Source organism: Nelumbo nucifera, chromosome 4, assembly GCF_055504915.1.
Source record: "Nelumbo nucifera cultivar China Antique chromosome 4, China Antique-T2T, whole genome shotgun sequence".
Taxonomy (NCBI): Eukaryota; Viridiplantae; Streptophyta; class Magnoliopsida; order Proteales; family Nelumbonaceae; genus Nelumbo; species Nelumbo nucifera.
Window position 1 is genome coordinate 5,466,296 of NC_142652.1, and position 22,330 is coordinate 5,488,625.

Consider the following 22,330-nt stretch of genomic DNA (forward strand, 5'->3'; position numbering starts at 1 on the left):
ATGAGTAATAAATGGGGTAGTGCGCTCATGAATCATGACTTAATGAGAGAGAAGATCATTGAATCATCGTTCTTTTTTTCCCTCATTTTTTCTCTAATAAATTTCATGGTCCCTAAAATTTTGAAACGGAAGATGATCACCCTGTTTCAGGCTTTCATCACCATCAGTGTCTCCATATTTTCAGTAATTCAAAGCAAACGTTGTTTAGACTTTAGAGTTAAGGCACTACATGAAACGAAATGATTTTTATTCCTATCACTATCGAAGATGGATCCTCTGATGATTGGTAACAGAACTGTGCGATGAAATTAGTTCAGATTTTAGATTTGTTTGAAACTGAAGAACATTACGATTTTCCTTACTGGTACCCAAACAGGGTCTCAATGTATAGAGCTACTCATTTATATCTATCGGTGGGGATCTCGTTGATCCACGTTAACGCATTATCCAGACACTTGTTTTGTCCAAAACTCAGAACTATTGAATAATGTTCATCAGCCAACTGCTAAACCAATCATTCTCTTTCAATCAATCCATCAGAACCTTTGAAGGAGTGCAATTTATAAAAGGCTTTTGGACCTAAGAGATCCAATCAATCTCTACAGGCGAAGGAATCAGGCCAGCTATGCTTTACCCAAGTTCTCAAAATCAAATTATTCAGTTACAACTTACAAGGAACAACTTGTAAAAAAAATAACAGTAATATATAATAATAAGTGGTAAAACAAATTCAGATTTAGCTCTACTTCTCAATAATCTATACAACAGCTACGATGAAAACCAAGCATAAAACCAGCATCCAATTCTGCATTTGTGGTTTGAGCCCAAATGAAGCACGGAGTACCACGTTGTCGATCACAGGACCACAAAACACAATCTCTTGTCTGACTCGTGGTTAGGCTAACGAAGCTGATGTTTGTTAGAGATGAATCTGCCTTGAAAGTCATGAGGAAGCTTTGGGCCAAGCCGGTTCCGTTGGTCTGCATCGTCAAGTTCATTGACGTAGATCCTGCTTGCACCCTCACGATGAAATTTGCATCACCAAGTACAAATTCCAAGTTATAGGTCGTACCCTTATTGAGCTCTGTTGCTGTTTGTATCCCAGCTGAAGCTCCCGAAACAAGCTCAACTGCAGCTTTGCCTTGTGGAACTTTGTAGTTTTTGGAGTCTATGTATTTCACTGTCCCTATCACAAACCATTGTTGTAATGCTGATAGAGTGAGACTTGGTTCTGCATCAAGTAGAATCCCCTCAGTGGAATCATTGAGGAAAGCTGGTCCCACTTCAAATCCACCATTGAGCAGCAGGTTGCCTGCATCACCCCACCATTGAATACCATAAATTGTACAGTTGGCGTTAGAGATAAATATAGATCGATCATATCATATCATATAACAGAGGTGGTTTGAAATTAATATAATGTTTAGGGCTTGTTCTTTTCTTCCTTAACTCTTATCTATTTATAGGAATCTTATAATTTTAAGGGGCTTTCTTTTTTTTTTTTTGGATTTTGAGAGGTGAAATTTGGCCAATGGGATGTTGGTTCCAAATTGACCAAGGATCCCATATTCTTTTTTCAGATTAATGTGGGGATTAAATAAAGTTTATTTTACTCATAAATGATACCCATTTCCTAGATGGATAAATAATTTCACTTTAATGTGACAAAAATACCCCTTTTAATAATAGATTTTTATGATTAAAATGGCTATTTCCTTTTTTTTTTTAATTTTTTTTGGTAGAACTTCTTTTTTTTTTACTTGAGAAATAAAATAACATGTGTAAATCTCAAGAAAAACTTACTCCAGTAAGTAATTTACCGAAAAAAGAAATGGGGCCGAAGAAAAAAATGGGTGTTTGTTTCCTTTTATTTCTTATGTTTTAAAGAATAATCTTACAACTTTTTGTGTTCTAATAATACTCTCAAAATACAATCAGAAATTAGGCTAGAGAAGAGGCTAGAGAAGAAATAAAAGTTAACCAATACAAATATTCAATTTGTACATGCTTACTATAAGTAATATTAATTAATGGTTTCAAATTAAAAGGGTTGGGAAAGGAGCAGTTTGGTCCATTAGCATTGATTCAGTCATTTGGGATAAGAAAATCTACATACCAGTGGCCTGAATGAGAGTTCCGGTGCTCTGAAGAACAACATTGTCAATCACAGGACCGCAAGTGATATTTGGATCAGCTTCTGATGGTTGAGTTTGGAGGACAAGGTTGATGGGCTCTCCGTCGTATCCCCAACTACCCAAGTAGCAAGCGTGGCTTTCCCACTTTTCCTTGCCATATCTTTACTCCAAGGAGAAGAGCGAGGACCTGTTGGGAGCTGAGACGAGAACGTTGGAGGTGGTAGAACAGTTGTCTCCGCCTGGTGCAAGGGTGAAGGTAAGTAAGTAATTCAGGATGTCTCCATTAGCTTTGAAGGTCTGGTTGATCTTGCCGTCTTGACCCAATTGGATGGCGTGTCCGTTCCCCGGCAATGATACGTTGGGCCCTGCCGTTACATACTGCACTGTACCGGAAAAGGTCCATCCGGGAATGGTGTTATTTTGGTTCAAAAGCACAAAAGGGTCAGAACTGGAATTAGCCGGCATGTTTGATGGTGGTTTTTCGAAGTCGGAAGGCAGCGTTGCTAGTCGCAAGCAGTAATTCAAAATTAATGAGAGAAAATATATATATGTTTGGGGCCGGCCGTTAATTCACCTGCATGTGCCGCTGCTATGAAGAGAAGTGGGAGAAGTACTTCCGGCCGCTTCGTCGGTCTCTGTCTGTGTATCGAGAGAGAGAGAGAGAGAGAGAGAGGGAGAAGAAGAAGAATAAGAAGAAGTAGAAACTAGAAAGTTGTTTCGCCAGTTGACTAATCATTTCTTAGTTGTTACAAGCTAATTCATGCGATTTCACAAGATGTTGAGTTGGCAGCAGCACATGTTTAACAAAGTCAAACCTCAATAGAGACTTGGACTACGGCACAGAGAATTACAGTTACAGAGAATAATAACAACCATAGGAAGGCAACCCAACGACTTAAATTAAAGAATTACTAAAAATAGAAAAACGAAGCAGGATATTGTAAATTGCTTTCTCTGTATCCCCTCACTGGCAGAAGTACGAAGAAGAACCACATCGTCGATGACCGGACCACAGGGAAGAAGCTCTCTATTCCGGCTCTCGTTGAAGTTAACAAAGCTTATCGGGGTCAGACTTGAATCGGCCTTAAATGTGAGGGAGCAATTTCGGACTGAGCCTGTCCCGTCGCTTCGCATCGTAAAATTCTGAATCGTGTTTCCTGCTTGGGCCCATACTATCAACTCTCCCACGCACGAATCCTTGGCGTCACCCATCATGAATGTTAGGCTATAATCGGCACCCTGCTGGAGTCTTTGAACCGTTTTGATTCCCGACGGAGCACCCGAAACGATCTCGATCGCAGCCTGGCCTTGTGGGACTCCATAGTGCTTTCGGTCTATGTACTTCACTGTTCCCATCACAGACCAATCCTGTAGCACTGACCACGATTCATCTGGATCTTCATCTAGTAGAATCCCCTCGGTGGAGTTGTTGAGAAAAGCCGGTCCAACCTCGAATCCACCGTTGGGTAAGATATTATCTGTAATAAAAACCAATTCAGATCGAATCCATGATTTTGAGTTTATCAGAGAAACTGGCGATGGCGAAGGAGTAAGGACGATGTACCTTCAAAATACTTGGGCGTCTCGATCCCTTTGAGAATAAATGTATCGACCACAGGCCCACAAGTAGCATTGGAACCAGAATGGTTGAATTGGCTCCGAATGACGAGGTTGTCGAACTCGGAGACACCCCAGCCCCCTAGATGGCATGAATGGCTCTCCCATTTCTCCTTCCCGTATCGATTTTTCAGGTAGAAGAGTCTGGAGCTACCAGGCACCGAAACATTTACGAAGGCAGTGGATTGAGAACAATTGTCGCCGATCCCTGGAGCAAGCGTGAAGGTCAACACATAGTAATAGAAGTTGTCGCTAGCTCTAAATGTCTGGTTGATCTTGCCGTCCCGACCCAACTGAATGCCGTGCCCGTTCCCACCAGAAGTCGCATAACTGACGGTGCCGTTGAAGGTCCAGCCAGGAATGGTGTTGGCTTTGGTTAATTGCACCAACGGAGTATTGGGTCCTGCGGTTATATTGAGCGGTGGGGATTCGAAGTCTGGGTTCCGAAGTAGATCAGCTGCGAATAACAAAGATAATTTTGTACGTTAAGTTGGCGGCAATTCCTTTTCTTTTTTATTTTTATTTTCAATCATATCATATCACTCATCGGAATCTACATCTACTACCTAGAGGCTAGAGATGAGTACCGAGCTTTTAACTAAACTTTACCTGCAGAAGCCATTAAAGGAAAGAGGACGAGTCGGAGAAGAAGAGAAAGCATTACAGCGGCCATGTTTCCGTCACGCAATGAGAATGAATGAGAGAGAGACAAAGGGGGTGCTTTATTTGGGGATGCGTTGACATCTATCTTTATTCTTTAAACAGACTTTGACTGAGAGTGAAGTTGCTTAAGCCTTTTATTTTATTTTGGGTAAAGCCGTAAAGTCCAGATGAGATGAGGTAATTTTGGTTTTTACAGCATTACCTAGTGCCTGAAAATCATTTGATTTAGAACTTCTCAAAATTTCTTTTGGGAAGAATACATACAAAATACAAAATACAAGGTTTTGCACTCTAAATATTTTTATTTGTACTCCTTCCAAACAGAGCCTAAAGAACGAGAAATTTTTGAACGGTGAAGTGTTCTCTAAAATATTAAGGAAAACCACAAGTCAAACCGTTTCTATTCATATGGTGCCTAAAACGGCCGTGATCACCATCGATTAATTTACTGAAGGTACGTGATGGTGGACTGCACCCAAGAAGTCAAGAACTATGAAATTATAAATTAATTAACTAAAAGACAACAGCAAAACTGGATAAGAATGAGCCCACATTCTGCCCTGCCCAACCCAGCACAGCAGGTAGCACTAGCAGCTCTTTCTGAATAATCCCACAGTAATTGGATGAGCATGAGCTGTCTATCGCCCACTAGTCCCGACTCCTGACTAGTCTCCAGTTTGAGCGGATACACATCTTCTCTAAAATAACTACATAGTCTCAATTCTCAATTCAAGACCTGAGGTGGTATCATGCGGCTCTAGCTAATATTCCGACTAGGAAAGTAAGCAGCCTTAAAGGACTCAACTTTGTATAGAGATTCGAAGCATACCTGCATCACTTACCAGCTATCATGAAAAGGCAGACTCCACCACCCTCCTCAAGCTTCAGCCATTGCAAAAGCCAAATGATAACACGACCATTGTTTTTATTACATTAGTCAAAATCCAAACAGTATTTCATTTCCAGAATCCAGATGGATGCACTATGTCCACTATTTTCAGCTATTGCAACGGGAAAATTATTCTCAGATTAGTTCTTTTAGACTTCATTTTCGAAAAGGAAAAAGGAGCAGTAGTACCCTTAGCCTGTCCATCAAACTTCTGATAGACTAATTACACTCCAGAAAAACTGCAATAACTCATCAAAACTACCACACCCTTCTCAACCACCAATAACTGCAAAGTGGAAAGAAACAATGAACAAGTGGAGAGAGAGAGAGAGACTGTACACCTAATTATCATCTAAATCTAAATGGATAAGAACAACTTTGGTATTCTCTCCACTTTTTCCCTGCATGATAGGCTAATAAAGAAGGCCATAGGAGGGCATGTCTTCAATTCGTAGTACTTCATTCATTAAAAGTTCTCTCTCCAACTGAGCCCGAGTAGATTTCAAGACATCCTGATCAATATTATAGTTCAATATTCGATTAAATTCAATATCAGTCGGACAGCTAAGCAATAAAAACAAGAAGTTCCAAAATCATGCAGCAAAAACATGGGAAATAAAGCCCAAGCTAAACTACAGATGACAATGAAGCCATGCCACATCTTACATTGAACTCCATGTATGTGGCATTCTTCTCCAGCCACTGTTTGTCCATAACCATAAAAGCCACACAATAAAGCAAATCGAATGCCCATTCGTTCTCTGAATACACAAATAAATATAAATTATTTCCAACATTAGGAAAACATGTTTAACCACTTTAGCTGAAATAATAGGGGGGGGGAGAAAAAAAAATCCTGATAGCTAAAATTGTGAAACATTCCATTGTCACATCCAGCTCTTGATCAATATCATACCTCAAATTATTTGACCCATGAGTCGTTGTACATGGGGAAATTCATAGTACATACTATCTAGAGTTTAGGAAAAAAAATCTTGAAAGCCCATTCTTATATGTGAACATGCTGTAAATTATAGGACTGAAATTAACATATAATACCAGTACCCCACTTTTATATTGATATAACCGCAGTCAAACTCCTCTATGGCAGTCGCATGTTTCCAAGTAAAAAATATGCTTTCCAAAGTTTAAACTAATTGCATAGCAGCTCTTACCTGACAACATTTGTATGAAAACAGCTCTGACAAATGTCCTTGGTTTTGCTGCAATACAAGGTGCCCTACATTAGCAATATCACAATTGGGTGCTCCTACATGCAAGTAATAAAAGAGTAGGATTTATGATTTCTAGCCTACTGAACTACGAAGCAATTTGGATGGTTCAAATATGACAGCATATAATGCTGTTCGAATATCCAAATAAAGAAAGGAAAAATAATAGGCTAGAATGACACCAGTTGACTAGCCCTTTTATATTAAAAAAAAAAGACCAATTTGGCACTGATTATGCAATTATATAATAAATCTTCAAACATTCTAAGACACTATATTCATGGAGGTGTGATTTGAATAGAACATGTGCTGGAATCCAATCAGATAGTTGATTCTTACAAGAATCTAAATCTAGCATTTGCATGATCATAAATGTTATGTTCACACCAGCAACAGCAAATGGATATTCCCATGTAGCTCGCTTCCCCCCTTGCTTGTTTAATAGGCGCTGGAAGGATGTCTGCAAATAAAAAATAAAGATAAATAAAAGACAGTTCAAACTTTCTCTCTCAATATCTAGAGAGGGAGAGAGATAAAATCCAGACGTCTGCCTATTAGTTTAAAAGAAATATCTAGTATAAAAAAATCATGATGATCATTGACGTATACAGATAGACCAGGAAAGTTAATTTGATACTATAAAGGACCACAGATTTGTGGTATAAATTCTCAACTGGTTAGCATGGTTAGAATCTCACAGAAAATGTCTTTGCAAAGAACAGCAAGTTCTCTAAAGAAATGAAGCCAGCTCCCCTGTTCATCAGGTAAGTTGATCATATCAATGAAGAAGCATAGACAGAAAACTACCTTGATGAAAGAAAGTAAACACTAAGCAACAGAAAGTGGTTGTATAAGATTAAGGAAACCTGAAATCAGTAGATGGATCTCTGCCCTGCCAACCCATTTCCTTCCATTGTTCAGATATCAAACCATGGAGTTCCTGACCAGGGTATGTAGCTGACCAAAGAGCTCTCAGAGCATCCTGCCCCATGAAAATGGTTTAGTCAATGGTCCCAATAAAAAGGATAGGGAAATATTATCTTTCAGTATTTACAATTTTCTTTTCTTTATTATTTTTTGGACTGGTTGCTTTTTCTTTGGCGGGGTGTAGGAATATTCTGGCTGTACAATAAAATGAGGAGTTTCATGCCATAATACTCCTCAAATATTAAATGTGGAGATTGTTTCCACGATTAACCCATGTGATCTCAGATAAAAAATTCATCAAGTATAATGCACCTGGTGATCTGGCCTGGAAGCATCAAAATAAATCTTCATTCGATGTTTCAATCTTTGAAGTCTCTCCTCCTGCAAAAACACAGCGTTTCCAGCAGTTATATATAGAATCAATGGTGTACTTCCACAAAATTAAGGTGTATAATTTGATTTAACCTTTGAAGAATGGCATGCCTATATTTATCGCTACAAATACTCTCCCAATAATAATAATAACCATGGGAAGAAGCTAATTTGTGGAAGCAGGTGATTTCAGAATTTTGATTTTAATATATTATACAAATAACAGCAAAAAAACAAAAGCAAAAAGAATCCCAAACCATAGAGTGTGGCAGTTTTCACCCTGTTTGTGGTCAAGTGTTGGGGAGGCAGCACTTTGACAGTTTGGCCACAAAGGGGTGGAGCAAGGGTGGAACCAGAGTTCCAAAACTCATTTGAATACTACAACAACAACAACAACAATAGATGTCTTATATTTTCACATCAGAACATCTACTTCAATTTAGTGATCTAAAATTTTGTATTAATTCTTGAAACTCCCTAAACCAAGACACCTAATCAATGCTTCATATTACATTTCTCTAGAATCAATATTGTGTTATTTACATTCAGTAATAACTAATAGCGAAATTTGTTGGAGTAGCATTTCCTTTTCAACATGCATGACGAGAAGCAAGTTGCTTGAACCTCAAGGTTGCCCATTTTCATCAACGACAGAGTAATTCCATAGGAATATGTCATACTCTTGAAATATATAACAAAGGGTTATATCATGCTAATCTTAATAGCTGAAGTAACCCCTTGATTTAACTGATTTGATGGGTCGAAGTTGGCTTTAGATTACTATTTTTCATTACATGCATTTGGAGCTTATTGATCTTGAGTCCACCAAGGGCCATTACCCGATGTTGCTCTTGGCTATCTGGGGTCATGGGAGGGGTGGATTGGATACAGACCTAACCTTTGGCAGTTTTTTGCACAAAGTGGCTGCTCTCAAACTCAAACTCATACACCCATGCTTGTCATACCAAGATTTTACCACCGCACCAAGCAATGGCCCCTATTTTGAGTCCATCAACCTAGTGAGAATCAGCACCTTTCTTCTGTGTAAAAAAGCCTTTATCTGTAGTGTAATCCAACTAATTTAATGAACATCTTGAAGGACCATATGTTATTATGGTTTTACTTAGCATCAACTGTTGAACTAGGGCATAAGAACATGTAGGTTTCTTAGACAGGCATTTGTCATATCAGGAAGAGCTTGTATCAGGATGTCCAGACTCTGAGACATCCTCTTTCTTTGCCTGCTTTGAACTTCACCGGTACATATTCCATCTGCTTTGAATACTTGGTCTGAACACTACAATTTGCTAGCTAGTGGCTCAAGTGAAAGTAATGACCTATGACAAAGTAAAACAGTCAAAATCAATAAGCAACAGAAAATGTGGCTATGTAAATGCAAGACAAACCACATATTGTGGCCATTGGGAGTGTACATTAATTATTAATCAAGAACAAGACCTTTTTTTATCTTCAGTTACCTAATTTTATTACTTTTGCCTATTTCTTGATAAGACCAGTTGGATTAACAGTTTTATAGAAATCCAGAATCTTTAGTCAAACCTGGGAACACAATTACGAAATGAGGATAGCACACGGCAAAATAAATTGCTTAAATCATGACATGTTTTACATTGCTTAAAACTTCTTTCTTTGTTTTCACGCTTTGGTTAATTTAACTCTACTTTTAGGCTCTGTTTGGTTTGTGGGATGATTTGGATGGGATGGGATGAGAAAGTGTGAAGTCTTCATTTTCCACCGTTTGGTTTATGAGAAAATTATTGAGAGAAAACATGACATAAATCAGAGTTGAAAATAAAACTATTTAGCTCCAGAAATCAATTGTCCCTCTAAAAAGTTTCAAACTTTCATTTAATCCATAATTTTTCACATAACAATGGACCATTGCTATCCATGAAATGGCATTTGTGAGAAAACACTTTAACCCACTTTGTCCTATAGTATCATGATTCATAAATTCTTTTTCTTCCTGTAGTGATTTCAAGTGCCCATAGGCTCCAAATTAGATGACAGGGATCACGACTGGTGAATGGGCTTGGATGAGACTGTTCCAAGAGAAGGTGTTTGACATGGAATTTGGTCGAACATATGGTGGGTGATTGTAGTTTTTCAGGTTTGGAGGAGATTTAAAGGTGGGGTGGGCTTCAGCACTACTGGCTTGCCAAAGTTGGGATTCGTTTATTGGTTTCTGGGCTTTGAACATTGTATCTGTTACAATTGAAGGGCATCAGTTTGTTCTATATTTGCATAAATTCTGGAAGTAATTAATTATCAGAATGAGTTGAGTGCATTTGGAAATAATTTATGAAAATCACAATTTTAATCGGAGGAACGATAGTGGTGTTTGGAAACATTTGGTGGAAATCATTGTATTAGAATAACAGTAATATCCATGTAGTAGACAGGGGAGATAACATAGAGTAAGAGATGGAGAGTTGAAGAGAAGAAAAGAGCTCTGCTTTTTTCAAGAAAAAATAGGTTATATCTTAATCGAAGTAAAATGGTATAAGGAAATCAAACGCTGAAGAGAGAGAGAGAGAGAGAGAGAGCATTGGTTGTTGGAAACCATGGCAGCCAGGCCCACTGTGATTGCACCATATATCTATTTGGTTTTTGGAGCTCAAAAAATAAAGAAGAATTAAAAACAGTTGAAAAGGTCAGAAGGAGACAACCATCTATCTGAAAATATCACCGGAAGTTTGGACGTTGCTATTGGGCAGAGGAAGTGGAGAAGACAGACAACAAACTCTTTTAACAAGCAAGCCCGATACTCTTTCCCTTTATTTTCTCACCGGGGTCGCACTGTTTTTGTGCAACCCCGAATCCCAGTTTTTGAGAAAGTGCGTCCCCCTATTTTCCCATCCCATTTCCATGCGTCTCACAAAACAAACATGGGAAAGTGGAATATTTTAGGAATATTCCATCTTTCCCACCTCTTTCTAGCAAATCAAACAGAGACTTAAGGTTCAACTCCCCATTCCCTCAGGGCTAAAGTGGATTAAACCCAAATTAGATGGCTGTTACCACTTGGAGACTAGGTTAGCACAACATCCATCAAACCTTAAGTAAAAAAAATGAAAATCTTGCACAACTATTATAAGAACAATACTTTAAGAATCAAATATTGTACAATCATCAGCATATTTCCTGAATGCCATGTTGCTTAGATGAAAACATTGAGATGGATGAGTGGAAAGATTAGGATGGATGCATCCAAGGACAAGTAAATTCAAGAAAAGATTTAATTTGCATTTGGATGAGGATGGGTTTGGATTTGACCCTAGAGTTACTACTTTCAAGTCTAAGAGTATCTTAACCCTGCTATTTGTATCCACTCTCCAGATGCCCCAGGGCTCACTGAAACCTTTTTTTTTTGAGAATTTGAACCAGAGGTAGTCATTTCATTTCCAGTTTTTCCACATTACTGAGTGGGAATGGAATTCAAATCCAATTCCCTTCCTGCAATCCAAACTTAAAGCACAACCCGAATAAGCAGCAAGGTAACTGGAAGTTCAATTAAATGGTTCAATTATGTAGAATGAGGATTAAATTGCACTGATGAAAGTGGGAAGAAGATGAAAGGAAAAAAGAAATTATGGAAAAAAAAAGAAGGGAATAAGAAAAAAGAGGGAAGGGACACAGATAATAAGGGAGATGGTTTTAGGGAGTTACAAAAAGATTTGATGACTTTTGCTTTAACAGAAAAAGTGGCCACCAGGTCATGTTAATGCTTGTGCTTTAACAGGAAATGACCCCAGATGGTTCACCATGTAGATGTTAGTTGACAGCAGCCGATCAATTTGGCCCTACTGAAGCAGACATCACAACCTTGCATTTATCAGGGGTGAAAACATCCTCTGCGTAATGGAAGCACTTCCCAATATGCAGCTATCTGCACAAATAGCAATGAGAACAATGACAATAATGGTAAAAAAAAGGAAGTGGATAAACAAGGGATTCCAATTACGAATTAAGGAATTAGAGGCTTCACCTATCAGGTTTAGCCACTGGTGTAGTGTGCTGCCAGACAATGCATTTTAAAAGAACTCCCGAAGAAAGACAATTTCATCCAAATACTAGTATTTGAATTCATGAAGCGTCCACTACATGTGAAACCAGTGAAGGCATTGGGGTTGACTTCCAACTCAAAGCATGAGAGCACCGTTTCTTCCACTGTTACCCTTGTCCTTATAAAGTTATAATCTTTCTTTATATATTAATCCTAGTGAAATAACTCGGTAGCTCAACCCAGAAACTGATAAATAGATTGGGGATAAGCATGAAATAAAAATAGGATACAGTTTCGGAACCTATTTAAGTTGACAAGAGACAAATTTGCAAAACAAGGGAAAAGGGCTTAGGAAAACCAAGAAAATAGGAACAACTGAACATTTAAAAATCCCCGATCAGTAAGCATTCTTGCCTGTAAGGGTGTCAAATTCATGCAAATTCGTTCATAAGCTTCTCCCTTCCTCTTGAAGCAAACGCAGGTGAGGCCTCTCCCTATCCACGTTGGCGTACCACACATTGCATCATCTGCAAACAATCATTCTGTACTTACAACCATCATTGGAATCAACTAACGGATTATCTAAAAATAAAAATTAATCTTGTTTAGTACATCATTTAAGTACTAAATGACTGTCTAATGACCACGATGGATATTCCCAGCTACCTCGCGTAAAAACCACACCAAATCATTTCATTACAACTAGCAAGGACGTGAAAGCCAAGCAAATAGGGCTGATGAGAAATGACAAAGTAGTTCAGGAGAAGAGCATCTGATCGAGGAATAAACCATGTGAGGGAAACACATAATTAACTGTTCCCAAGTAGATCAATCTCTGCTCGTTATGTCCACGGGGTGCACTTGTATAGTGTGCTGGGTGGGCCAAAAGCTCTGTTGTCGTCCAAACAAATACGAGAAGAGGGAAGACACAATCAATTGGATCATAATTACCATTAGACGGATGGGTCCCATGTTGCCGTCCAAAAGCTTCAATTCATTCAACATATTTATATTCTTAACCATCCACTTCTGATTTCCACTTTATTAACGTAGAAATAAGCATCAATTACCAAGTTATGTACTTATCAAACCCATGAAGAACGAAAAGCACATCGCTTTCTGCTCAAAATACGTCACCCCGCCTCATCGGAAAAGCAGCTCAAGAAGCAAATTCCCAAGTTCCAACCAACCGGCAACCAATGGTCGCGATTCAATGTGGATCTGGTGAATTCAACCGCTATATTAAAGTTAGTTGAGATTGGCCATTATCCAATTCAAGGTAGGGCCGAGGGTATAGATTCTCATTTGCCGTCGAAGGGGTGTCTCGTGTGGAAGAGAGAGGCCCTTTGTTGAACTAACATTTATTAAAAAAATTGTAAGGATTCTGGAAGGCTCAGTCTCACCGATAAAAACGGTGAATATTGTTCTCTTCCCTCCAGGCCGAGGCTCCAGCACGTTAGTGGTTGAGAATCCTAAGACTTCGAGAATTGAGACTCGAGAGAGCGGAGCGGGGACCAACAGACACTTGAATAGAGACAAATTTCTGACTTGGTCCTTCCCAATAATTACAAAGAGTTCTTTTTTATTGGATAAATAAACTTGTGCTCAAAGTTACATGTGTGTCCTGTAATCTGTATGTACAAACCATTTTACCATTCAATGGTGTTGGTGGTATAAAGTATTGACAACAGTCTCACACTTCGTCCGTAATTTCTCCGACAAAATCAATACGTATTGTATTTCTCCCTCACGAGTAATAACGACCATAAATACTTTAATATAACACCGCCGGTGAGCCGGTGAATGTGTTCGGCGGTTCGGCCGTCTGGTAGACGAAAAAAAAATGGTCCACCGTCCTCCGGCTTGTTTACGTGTCCGACATTGCTAATCAAAACTCCGAAGATTGAGGTGGTCCCTGCGTATGGAACGGTCCTGATCCCTTAGTCCATTAATAGGAAAATCTCAAAATCTTCCCATTTCCTATTTTTAGGCTAGAAAAAGATTTCCCCATTTCCCTCAAGTTTGAGATCCCCCTTCCGATTTCTCCGATGTCAATTTTTCTTCTTACAGAAACCCTAGGTTCCACTTCCACCACCAAGGCTGCCGGATTTCATGCCTTGATGTCGGAATGGTTGGCTAGTCATCATCTTCTTCTACCACGCTTGTCGGTTTCATTTTTCTTAGGACAAATATACAGACAAATCATTGCAAAACCCTAGATACTCCATCCGTAACAGAAGAGTCCGGAAATCGTAGAGAATGGACTGCTTTAGAAAGACCCAAGTCGTGTACAAGTGCAGAAGACTTTAAACCTAGTAAGGAATCTTACCTCACGTCCAAGAAACAGGACTCAAAGCGCATATAAGAAACATAGAAAACTGTTAGAGACAAAATGATGGAAATTCTCATCAAACTCGCGCAAGAACTTACACGATGAGAACTAATTGAAAATGCAATAAGCAAAAGAAAAATATGAAAATCAGACTCCACTTCAAAACAAAAGATTTTTGGAGAACAACCGATATCCAAATTGCATAGACGGCTAAAAGATAAAACCGATACAGAATGAGAAGCACGGAATGGCATTCGATACCATGAATTAACAGATATCGCTTCAGAGGTGTTGAGACACCAAGATTGCAGAGAAAAAGGTTATACCTTTTGATAGAAAAATCAGCGATAGACGCAGGGATCACACGAATATAAGAAAGCTATGAGAAAAAAATAAATAATAGTGGATCAAACTTGGACGATTGCATAGAAGAGAATACCTGAATCAGTGGAGCCATGAGTGCACCTGGAGAGAGAAGAGGAAGAGAGGGTACGAAGAGCAACGCAGCCACCATGTGTCCTCTCGATGCTCATTTCAACGAGAAAATTCCCCTTCGCCGCTCCAACCTCCAAGAAGAACTAGTATTTTGTAAACTCAGAAGCAACAGATGGCGATAATAGGATAAACAGGATAGAGTAGTCAGTAGAGAGATAAATAAACAGGGAGGAAAGGGAAAAGAGACCGATGAGTCTCGTCGTCGTTTTCTTTTTGCTCGCGGCAGTAGCTCACCCTCCGAGAGCACGAGCTGAGTTTTAAATTGTCTAGAATGGACCTCAATGACCGGCGGTTTGTAATAAATGACGATTACGTTCTCCCTCCAATTCTCGATTTCTTGTCAGTGGACCTTGGACTCTGCCGCGTGGAAAAGACACGTTTAGAGATAATTGGCCATCCCTTTTGCTCTGATAGCACTTCCCTTCCGCTTGTTTTGAGCGATGCTCGCATCACGCGTTACGGATTGTGTCAAATCACAGAAAAGGAGAAAGCATAAATGGAGATTTTTGTGCAAAACATAGAGAACATTTTTGTATCGTAGCGAAAACAAAGCAAGCAAATATCATCGGAATTCTCAATACATACTTGGGATGTGCTGTGGGGCGCCTCTATCGGGGGCTGACGTGAATTCAAGTATACGGCATTAGGGCTGGAAATTGAATGGGCCCAATCCGAATGATCTGATCCAATTTTAGCTTTTGTGCAGGACCGAATTGGACTAGAGCTTCGGTTTAGAAGGAATATAAATATGTAGAGTGTAAAATTTTGTATTTTATATATATTTATATTTATATTTTTTCCAAACTGATCCAAATCTTTTTAAGGTTTGGCATGGTTAATTGGTTTTAGACTTGTTCATGGGTCGGGTGGTCCGACGGGCCAACCCGGCCCCCGGATGGGTTTGAACATGTTTATAGGCCCACATATTTAAATTCGGGCCAAAAAGCCCGGCCCGCAATAAATTCGAGTCGGGTTCCATTTGAATAATTTTTTTGATTTAAGAATGTAAAACCGTGTTTTAAAACGTAAAATAAAGGGAAAAAACCCATCTTATAGGCCCTTTGTTCATTTAAATAGAAAAAAAAAACATCTGAATTTTTAATTCTAATTTGAATAGGGAATATTATAATTTTTTTATTAGGTCGGGCTTCGGACTCGGGCTCGGGCCCAAGTTATAGGCCCGTTGGTCGAGTCGGGCTCGGACTCGGGCCTAGCGTATTTCCATTAATGATGAGTAAAAGCCTGACTCGGCCCATCCCATGAACAGATCTAATTCGTTTAGGTCAATGAAATTCGGGCCTGACCTAAATTTGATTGGATGGTTGAGGATTCAGGCCGCTTAAACCCGACCCATATCAATCGAAATCCAACCTAATTTACACTCGTAAATGCATACATATGTATTTTATTTATATATATTTTAACCTTAAAGTTTACTCACACATAGGGGTGGTGACGGTCAATTATGGCTTGGTATTTTGTCGAACCAATTTCAATGTAAGCCTCGCCCCGGATCCTCGAACAATGGGTTGAGCGCATTAAGGCCTCCTTTATTGTTTTTGGTAACTGGGTAAGCGTTTTTTAGGTAAAAATTGTACAAATAACTTTGGTGCAACTGTGCAAGTATGTTTATGCAATGTTATTTATCTGGCTAAAAATAAATGCTGATTATTTAATGGGTGGATAGAAAATTTCCCCATCATCCAGGAGGGTATCACTTGGATAATTCTATAATTGATACATTCTAAAAATATGCTTACGTATGAAAACAGAAAAATTGACCAATTATCCCATGGGATAACAGCAAACGGTTGGGCCTAATTGACACCAGTGAATCACTCTCTAATCTCTACTACCAAATACAGTGATATTACAACGGTGACTCAATTGGTTGATAAACTGGATAGTCTTAGAATAGATGCGATTTCGAACCCCGTTGTAATTTTCACCACCATTTAGAGAAGAATTATTAATATTGTGTTTGACGTGTCTTTGTATGCAGTTTTTTTGGCTGTTTACAAGTTGAGAAGACTAAAAATTAATTTATTTTTGTTTGACATACAGAAAATTTAACCACCAAAAGTTTGAATGCCGAAAAGATGCGAAAAATCCATTTTAGACTGATTTTGGAAAGTTTAAAATAAAACTTTTTGTATCTTTTTCATTTTATTCTCGTATAGAAAGATGTAAATAAAGGCACACATCTGTCAAACCGTATTCGAACTACAAGAAGATTTCTCAAAACGACTTATCAAATAGGCGCTAAATAATTGACAAAAAAAAATATTGTATTATATCAAAGAAATACTATTTAATAAAAAAAATATAAAGTGATGTTAGAAAGTGCCTTTCAAAATAAATAGCATCGATAGGGAGCTCGAAGCTCCGCGGTCACCGGTCAAATTGTCTGGGTGCTCATAGAATGACGCAAAGGCAAAAATATAATGGAGCCGATTTCATTTCTTAAGCAACTAAGGTTCCCTCGAGAGGCTCTATCAACATTAAATTTAATGAAGCTGGTGAAGGAAATTTCCAGACTACAGCATGAACTCGTCGTTTTCGTGGATATGAAGAAGCTGTAATTGAACTTTACATAACAAGTCTGGTTCTGTGTTGGAAGCACTCTACAAACTTGTTGGATATGAGAATAACCCTCTTTCCACCTCCTGACCAACAATAAATGCCATATCACAAATGGATCCAAATGTAGTCCAAATCTTTTTTGGATTATTTTTCCTTCACATCCCTTATATCCCACTTTCAAGTAGCGGTCAAATTGCTTAAAAAACATAAATTCAAAGTGATTATTTAATTAAGATGATATTTGAAGTCACATTTTAATTCTACATTAAATGACAGAATTTTTGAAATTCAAATATCCACAAAGCCATCTTTTTTCTACATAAATAGCATGTTAAAATTTTCCATATGGCCACTTGGCATCTCTCTGGAAATGGAGACGTGGGATTAACCCTATAAAACCATGTCAAATGGGCCTTACGTGCATCCTTTTCTGTCTCCACCCCTGAACCTGAATTCCCCGAGGCCCAATAACAATCTTATAGGACCACAGTCTCTCTCTCTCTCTCTTTTCTAATAAAACCACAGGCTCTCTCTGTGACAAAGTAAGTGGGCCTCATGTGTATCATTCTGTCCCATCCCAGATTCCTTATATTTGTCTCTTATTTTTCCTAAATTACCTTAAGTAGAACCGCTGCTTAGGAATGGTAATGGGGCGGGGATCATAACCCCCGTTCTCGACTCCGATTATAAAAGTAACCCCGTCTCTGTTTCCAATTCTCATTGGGGATAAATTTTGTCCTCTATCCCTGATTCCTGACATAAATGAATTTTCTGTGGGGACCCGAATCCTTGAAATTTTTTATATATAACAGTATTTATTTGAAAAATAAATTTACTTAAAATAAATAAATATTTTAAATTATAAATAATTTTTAAATATATTTTAAAATATATAATATAATAATATAAATAATATAATATAATATATATATATATACATAATTGGGGTCGGGGTGGGGCAGGAACCTCAATCCCCATCCCTATCTCTGTCCCTGCCCCTGCCCCGCCTAAACAACCCCATCCTCAACTTCATCGGATTGGGAAAATCGGGTCTCCATGGGAATGGAGAAAATTGCCATCCTATCAAACCTAGATAATTCACAAACCCAAAAATAGGACTAGGTCATACACTGGATTGACCCATTACTCCAAATTCTCATACTTAGAAGGTTTCTAAAAACCGAAAAGAATAAAATATCATGGCCCTAGCAGTTCAACCGTTCAGCACAATTAACGCAGAAGAATCAACAATTGTTAAAACTGTTTGTTCTTAGTTTGAGAGACAGGGCAAGTGGAGTCTGTTTATTTTATGGTCGGTAACATACGAACATTTCATTTTGGTGTGGCGACGAGTTGGACTTAAGACACATGTCTGCTTGATTAATGGATTTATTTATTTATCTGATTCTATGATTACAGGACCCCAACTCCCCACCTTTTGATGACAAATTAATCCCTTAATTAGGAAGTAATTAACCGGCTCTGGTATACAAGAAACAAAAATGAGCTAATAAGTATTTTTAGAGGCTAAGGACCTATATGACAATGTTCTCACTTATTCCTGTTTTTTTTTTTTAAATTCCTGTTTTAAACAAGAATTTTATTTCTTGTTCTTCAGGAATAATAGATACGTTTGGCAAATTGTTCTTTGAAAACAATTTTTTATTCTATAAGAACAGAAATAGCGTTTAAATAATGAAACTATTTCTTTATCCATTTTGCAAATCCACCCACATTAAGTTTAAAATTAATCATAAAAAACATATGTCATTGTCATAGCGATGTCTTTGTGTTGTCACCACCTAATCCTTGATCACTTGAGGAATAAAACAAAACATACAAACAATAAAACAAAAGCCCAATATGTCATGATGCAACAACACTCCAAGCAGTAATGGCTACAAATCGATCCCTATTTCATGCATTTAGTTCTTTTCGCACTTCAACTTGTCTACTACCATCACGGGGTATGAATTGGTCTACCCAAATGAAATCACTTTTTTATGCCTACTTCTAAAAAAACTCTATTATTAAATATTCAAAATTTTAAAGTCAATGGTCAATAAATTAAAAACTGCAGTGGTTTTGGTTTCTCTTAATAGGATATGCAGTGGCAATTTCATAATTACGGCAACCATTAACCCAAATCATCCTAATTAAGCTAGGCATATTTTTTACCATCTCTCCCTAAGGAAAAAAAAATGAAAAATATAATTTTCCTAAGAGCTTGTCTTGGTGTTCTTTTTGTAAATCCCGATTTTCTTCTATTAATTATCTCTCTAATCTACCACTATCTTCTACTCTCTTCTCCTCCAACAATATCAAATCTAGTGATGTAGGATGAACCCCATAGATACTTATAACCTTTCATCCCACCAAATCTCATCTCCTGATTTCATAATTTTTTATGTTACTTTACAACTTAGAATTTTCATCCTTATGCAAGACAGACTCGAAACTACACCAAACTTGGTCAAGCATTTACATCCATCTAGGGCAAATTACCTACAACGTTTCATTGAAAAATTCCAATCATAAATGGAATTTGATGCCCACATCACTACTATGGTCAAGCATTTTACATCCATCTTGAATTACTACATTATCGCATTAAATGTGGAGTCCAAGGCAATTCATTGTAAAAGATGTTGATCAATCAAACAGAGTATCAATGCTTCACTAAGAATAAGGAACAGAATAACAAAGAGAAGTCATCACCATCAAGCAATTCTGAACAACTTAGGCATCAATCACCTCTTGGTAACAAGCCAAACATAACTTGTAAATGATTGGGTTTGCGGTGGGAGCAAAAACATATATAAGAAATTCCAGAAAACATATATAAAAGAAAAACTATCATCTTCTTCTTCCTAAATTTGTTCCCCCTCCAACGGCCCCCGACGGTGTGCAAGCTTCATCAAATTTGACTCAGAGAAGGAACATTACGTCAACCAGGGAAGAAGAGAATTTGAGCAAGAAAATTGGTCTAATGGCAATGTTAGTAAGATGAGTGATGAGATTTCAATTTCACACGGAGGAGATAACATTAACTGTTGTAATAGACTTTGTTAATGTGGTGGGAGCAAATAACGATTTCAAAGGAGAATCCGGTCGGAGTTTAAAACAGATGCCAAAAACCATACCTGTTGACGCTCGCCGGTGTGTTCCGCTCGCCATCCGGTTGGATCCAAGCCGAGATCCTCCTTCCTCTAAGATTTGTAGGAGCAAGTTTTGGAGTTCATTGTCAAATGAAAGGTTAGTAGGGTTTTCTATTGTTTAGTGTAACGTTTTAAAAAACGACCTGGAAACGGAACCATTTTGGGCACCGGTTTTTGGGTCAATGGTCCGACCACCCGGTTCAAATGGATGGTTCGTTCTGACAGCAAAATTAAAAAAATAAAAGAATGGTCAAAAACCGTTGAACGGGTTGACGAATCGACGGTTCGACCGCCTAGGTAAACGGTTTGTTGACTTTTTCAATGGTTTTTACCAGATTCTGGGTTTTGGGTAAAACGGAACCGGTTGCCTAGATGGTTCTCAGGCCGAATGGTCCAACTGTCTGGGTCAATGGCGGTTCAAAAACGTTGGTTTAGTGTGAAAAATCAAAAACACCCCTTCTCTCGCGTGGATGTCCATCACACGTATTCGAAAATATGGATTGGTGTAGTGGGAACCGCGCATTCCTTAGAAACGTGTTCTTTGGGAGCATCGATTTTTCACCCCCAAAGAATGTTTTTTTTTGTTTGTTTTTATTGTACCAAACATGTTTCTGCTCTATCAAAACACTAGGATCGTGCGAAACGTTCTTAGGGAACGCTACCAAATAGGGCCTAAGAGTCACTTCTAAAAAGTAAAATCACAGCAATTTAAATTTTAAACCAAGGTTTTTAAAACTGAACCAGATAGGAAAGCATTCTGAGTGGGACTGTTTTCTCTGACAAAAAAATAAAAAAATAAAAAAAAAGACCAAAAACTATTGTCCAAGTCAATAATTTGATGGTTCGATCGCCTAGGTCACTGGTTCACTGACCAAATCAATGGTTTTTGGCCAAAAAACAATTTTAGGGTAAAATGAGATCAGTTCCTACGGGTGAATAGAAAAACCGAAAAACTGAACTGACCGGTTCCTAACAATTAGTTTGGTTTCGGTTCAATTTTATATATATTTATGTATATTATATATTATATATTATTTAAAATATAATATTATATATATATTAATATTTTTTATTGTATATTTATGTATATTATAAAAACTAAAAATCGACAAATCAAACCGATGGTTAACCGAACCAATCAAACCGATTAACTGATTAGTTTCAATTGGATTTTAGTTACCAATTTTTTAAAAACCGATACTAGCAATTCGGTTCAAAAAAATGCCCCACGGCAAACCGTGAACAATCCTAGGCGGTTCCCAGTCCAACCGTCTGCTCTGGTCAGAATTTGAAAACCATGATTTAAACCCTCGAAGCTACAAAGCATGAAGCCAAAATGGGGGGCTTTGCTCTTTTGGGCCTTTGAAACTTGAAAGTACAAACCAAGAGGCAAAACCTAAAAACCTATAAGCGGTAATCCATAGTTTCTACTTTTTCACAAAGCCGATAAGCATCCTAAATATATAAAACAGTATATTTTTTAATTAGCAACCTCTGTAGCAGAAGTCGTGTACATCAAGGCCCAACCACAAAATAATGGATCCAGGTCATCCATGAAAAAATATAATAATAATAATAATAATAATAATAAAAGATGAAAAAGAATACAAATGGAGGAAATAAGGGAGTCTTCGAAGTAACGAGACAAAAGTTTCAGTAGATTCCATATGACAGACAGTTCTCCAAATTACAATAACAAAAGACAAAATGTTCCATCTGTTTTTTATTTAATTAATTTGGATTGAAACTGTTACGTTCTTGGTGCTCCTTAATTAATGTGCATTTAGCTCCTTATTGCTTCAGATTTACAAAAAGAAGCTATCAGAATGAATTATCGTAGCAAATCAGGCTTATCAAATTTACAATTCATTAGATTGGAAATAGAAATCATTTACGATTT

At 37.9% G+C, this 22,330-nt stretch overlaps 2 protein-coding genes across 18 annotated transcripts; both read right to left on the reverse strand.

The window, feature by feature from the left end:
* Positions 1–523: 523 nt before the first annotated feature.
* On the reverse strand, positions 524–2,600 carry LOC148791982 (protein DUF642 L-GALACTONO-1,4-LACTONE-RESPONSIVE GENE 2-like). Its single transcript, XM_088903041.1, has 3 exons — positions 2,515–2,600; positions 2,117–2,295; positions 524–1,312 (listed from the first exon to the last, which is right to left on the reverse strand). Exons 1-3 carry the CDS (start codon positions 2,598–2,600, stop codon positions 750–752), a joined length of 828 nt encoding a protein of 275 aa, XP_088759167.1. The 3' UTR covers positions 524–749.
* A 233-nt stretch (positions 2,601–2,833) lies between these two features.
* LOC104591705 (BIIDXI-like protein At5g11420) lies at positions 2,834–15,148 on the reverse strand. 17 transcript variants are annotated; one of them, XR_016085963.1, is made up of 12 exons: positions 14,634–15,142; positions 12,277–12,389; positions 8,115–8,213; positions 7,776–7,844; positions 7,403–7,518; positions 7,235–7,289; positions 6,924–6,996; positions 6,480–6,527; positions 5,971–6,065; positions 4,362–5,816; positions 3,700–4,209; positions 2,834–3,613 (listed from the first exon to the last, which is right to left on the reverse strand). XR_016085963.1 is itself a non-coding variant. In XM_088904453.1 (10 exons), the coding sequence occupies exons 2-10, from the start codon at positions 12,379–12,381 to the stop codon at positions 3,036–3,038; spliced, it is 1,701 nt and encodes a 566-aa protein (XP_088760579.1). In that variant the 5' UTR covers positions 12,382–12,404; positions 14,634–15,148; the 3' UTR covers positions 2,834–3,035. The 17 variants fall into 17 exon arrangements, 14 of the variants coding, with proteins under 14 accessions (XP_088760579.1, XP_088760576.1, XP_088760575.1 ...); XR_016085962.1 differs by having other exon boundaries at positions 5,258–5,816; positions 6,876–6,996; positions 14,634–15,125; XR_016085961.1 differs by having other exon boundaries at positions 6,876–6,996; positions 14,634–15,125.
* Between the last annotated feature and the right edge of the window lie 7,182 nt (positions 15,149–22,330).

Coding starts and splice junctions, on each gene's coding strand:
- LOC148791982 (XM_088903041.1), bottom strand. CDS start 2,600: ATGCCGGCTAATTCCAGTTCTGACCCTTTTGTGCTTTTGAACCAAAAT. Junction 2,296..2,514: donor ACCTTTTCCGGTACAGTGCA/GTATGTAACGGC, acceptor CTTGGAGTAAAG/ATATGGCAAGGAAAAGTGGG. Junction 1,313..2,116: donor AACTCTCATTCAGGCCACTG/GTATGTAGATTT, acceptor GGGGTGATGCAG/GCAACCTGCTGCTCAATGGT.
- LOC104591705 (XM_088904449.1), bottom strand. CDS start 14,727: ATGAGCATCGAGAGGACACATGGTGGCTGCGTTGCTCTTCGTACCCTC. Junction 8,214..12,276: donor TGAATTTGACACCCTTACAG/GCAAGAATGCTT, acceptor TTGTTGTTGTAG/TATTCAAATGAGTTTTGGAA. Junction 4,210..6,479: donor TTTCATACAAATGTTGTCAG/GTAAGAGCTGCT, acceptor TGTTATTCGCAG/CTGATCTACTTCGGAACCCA.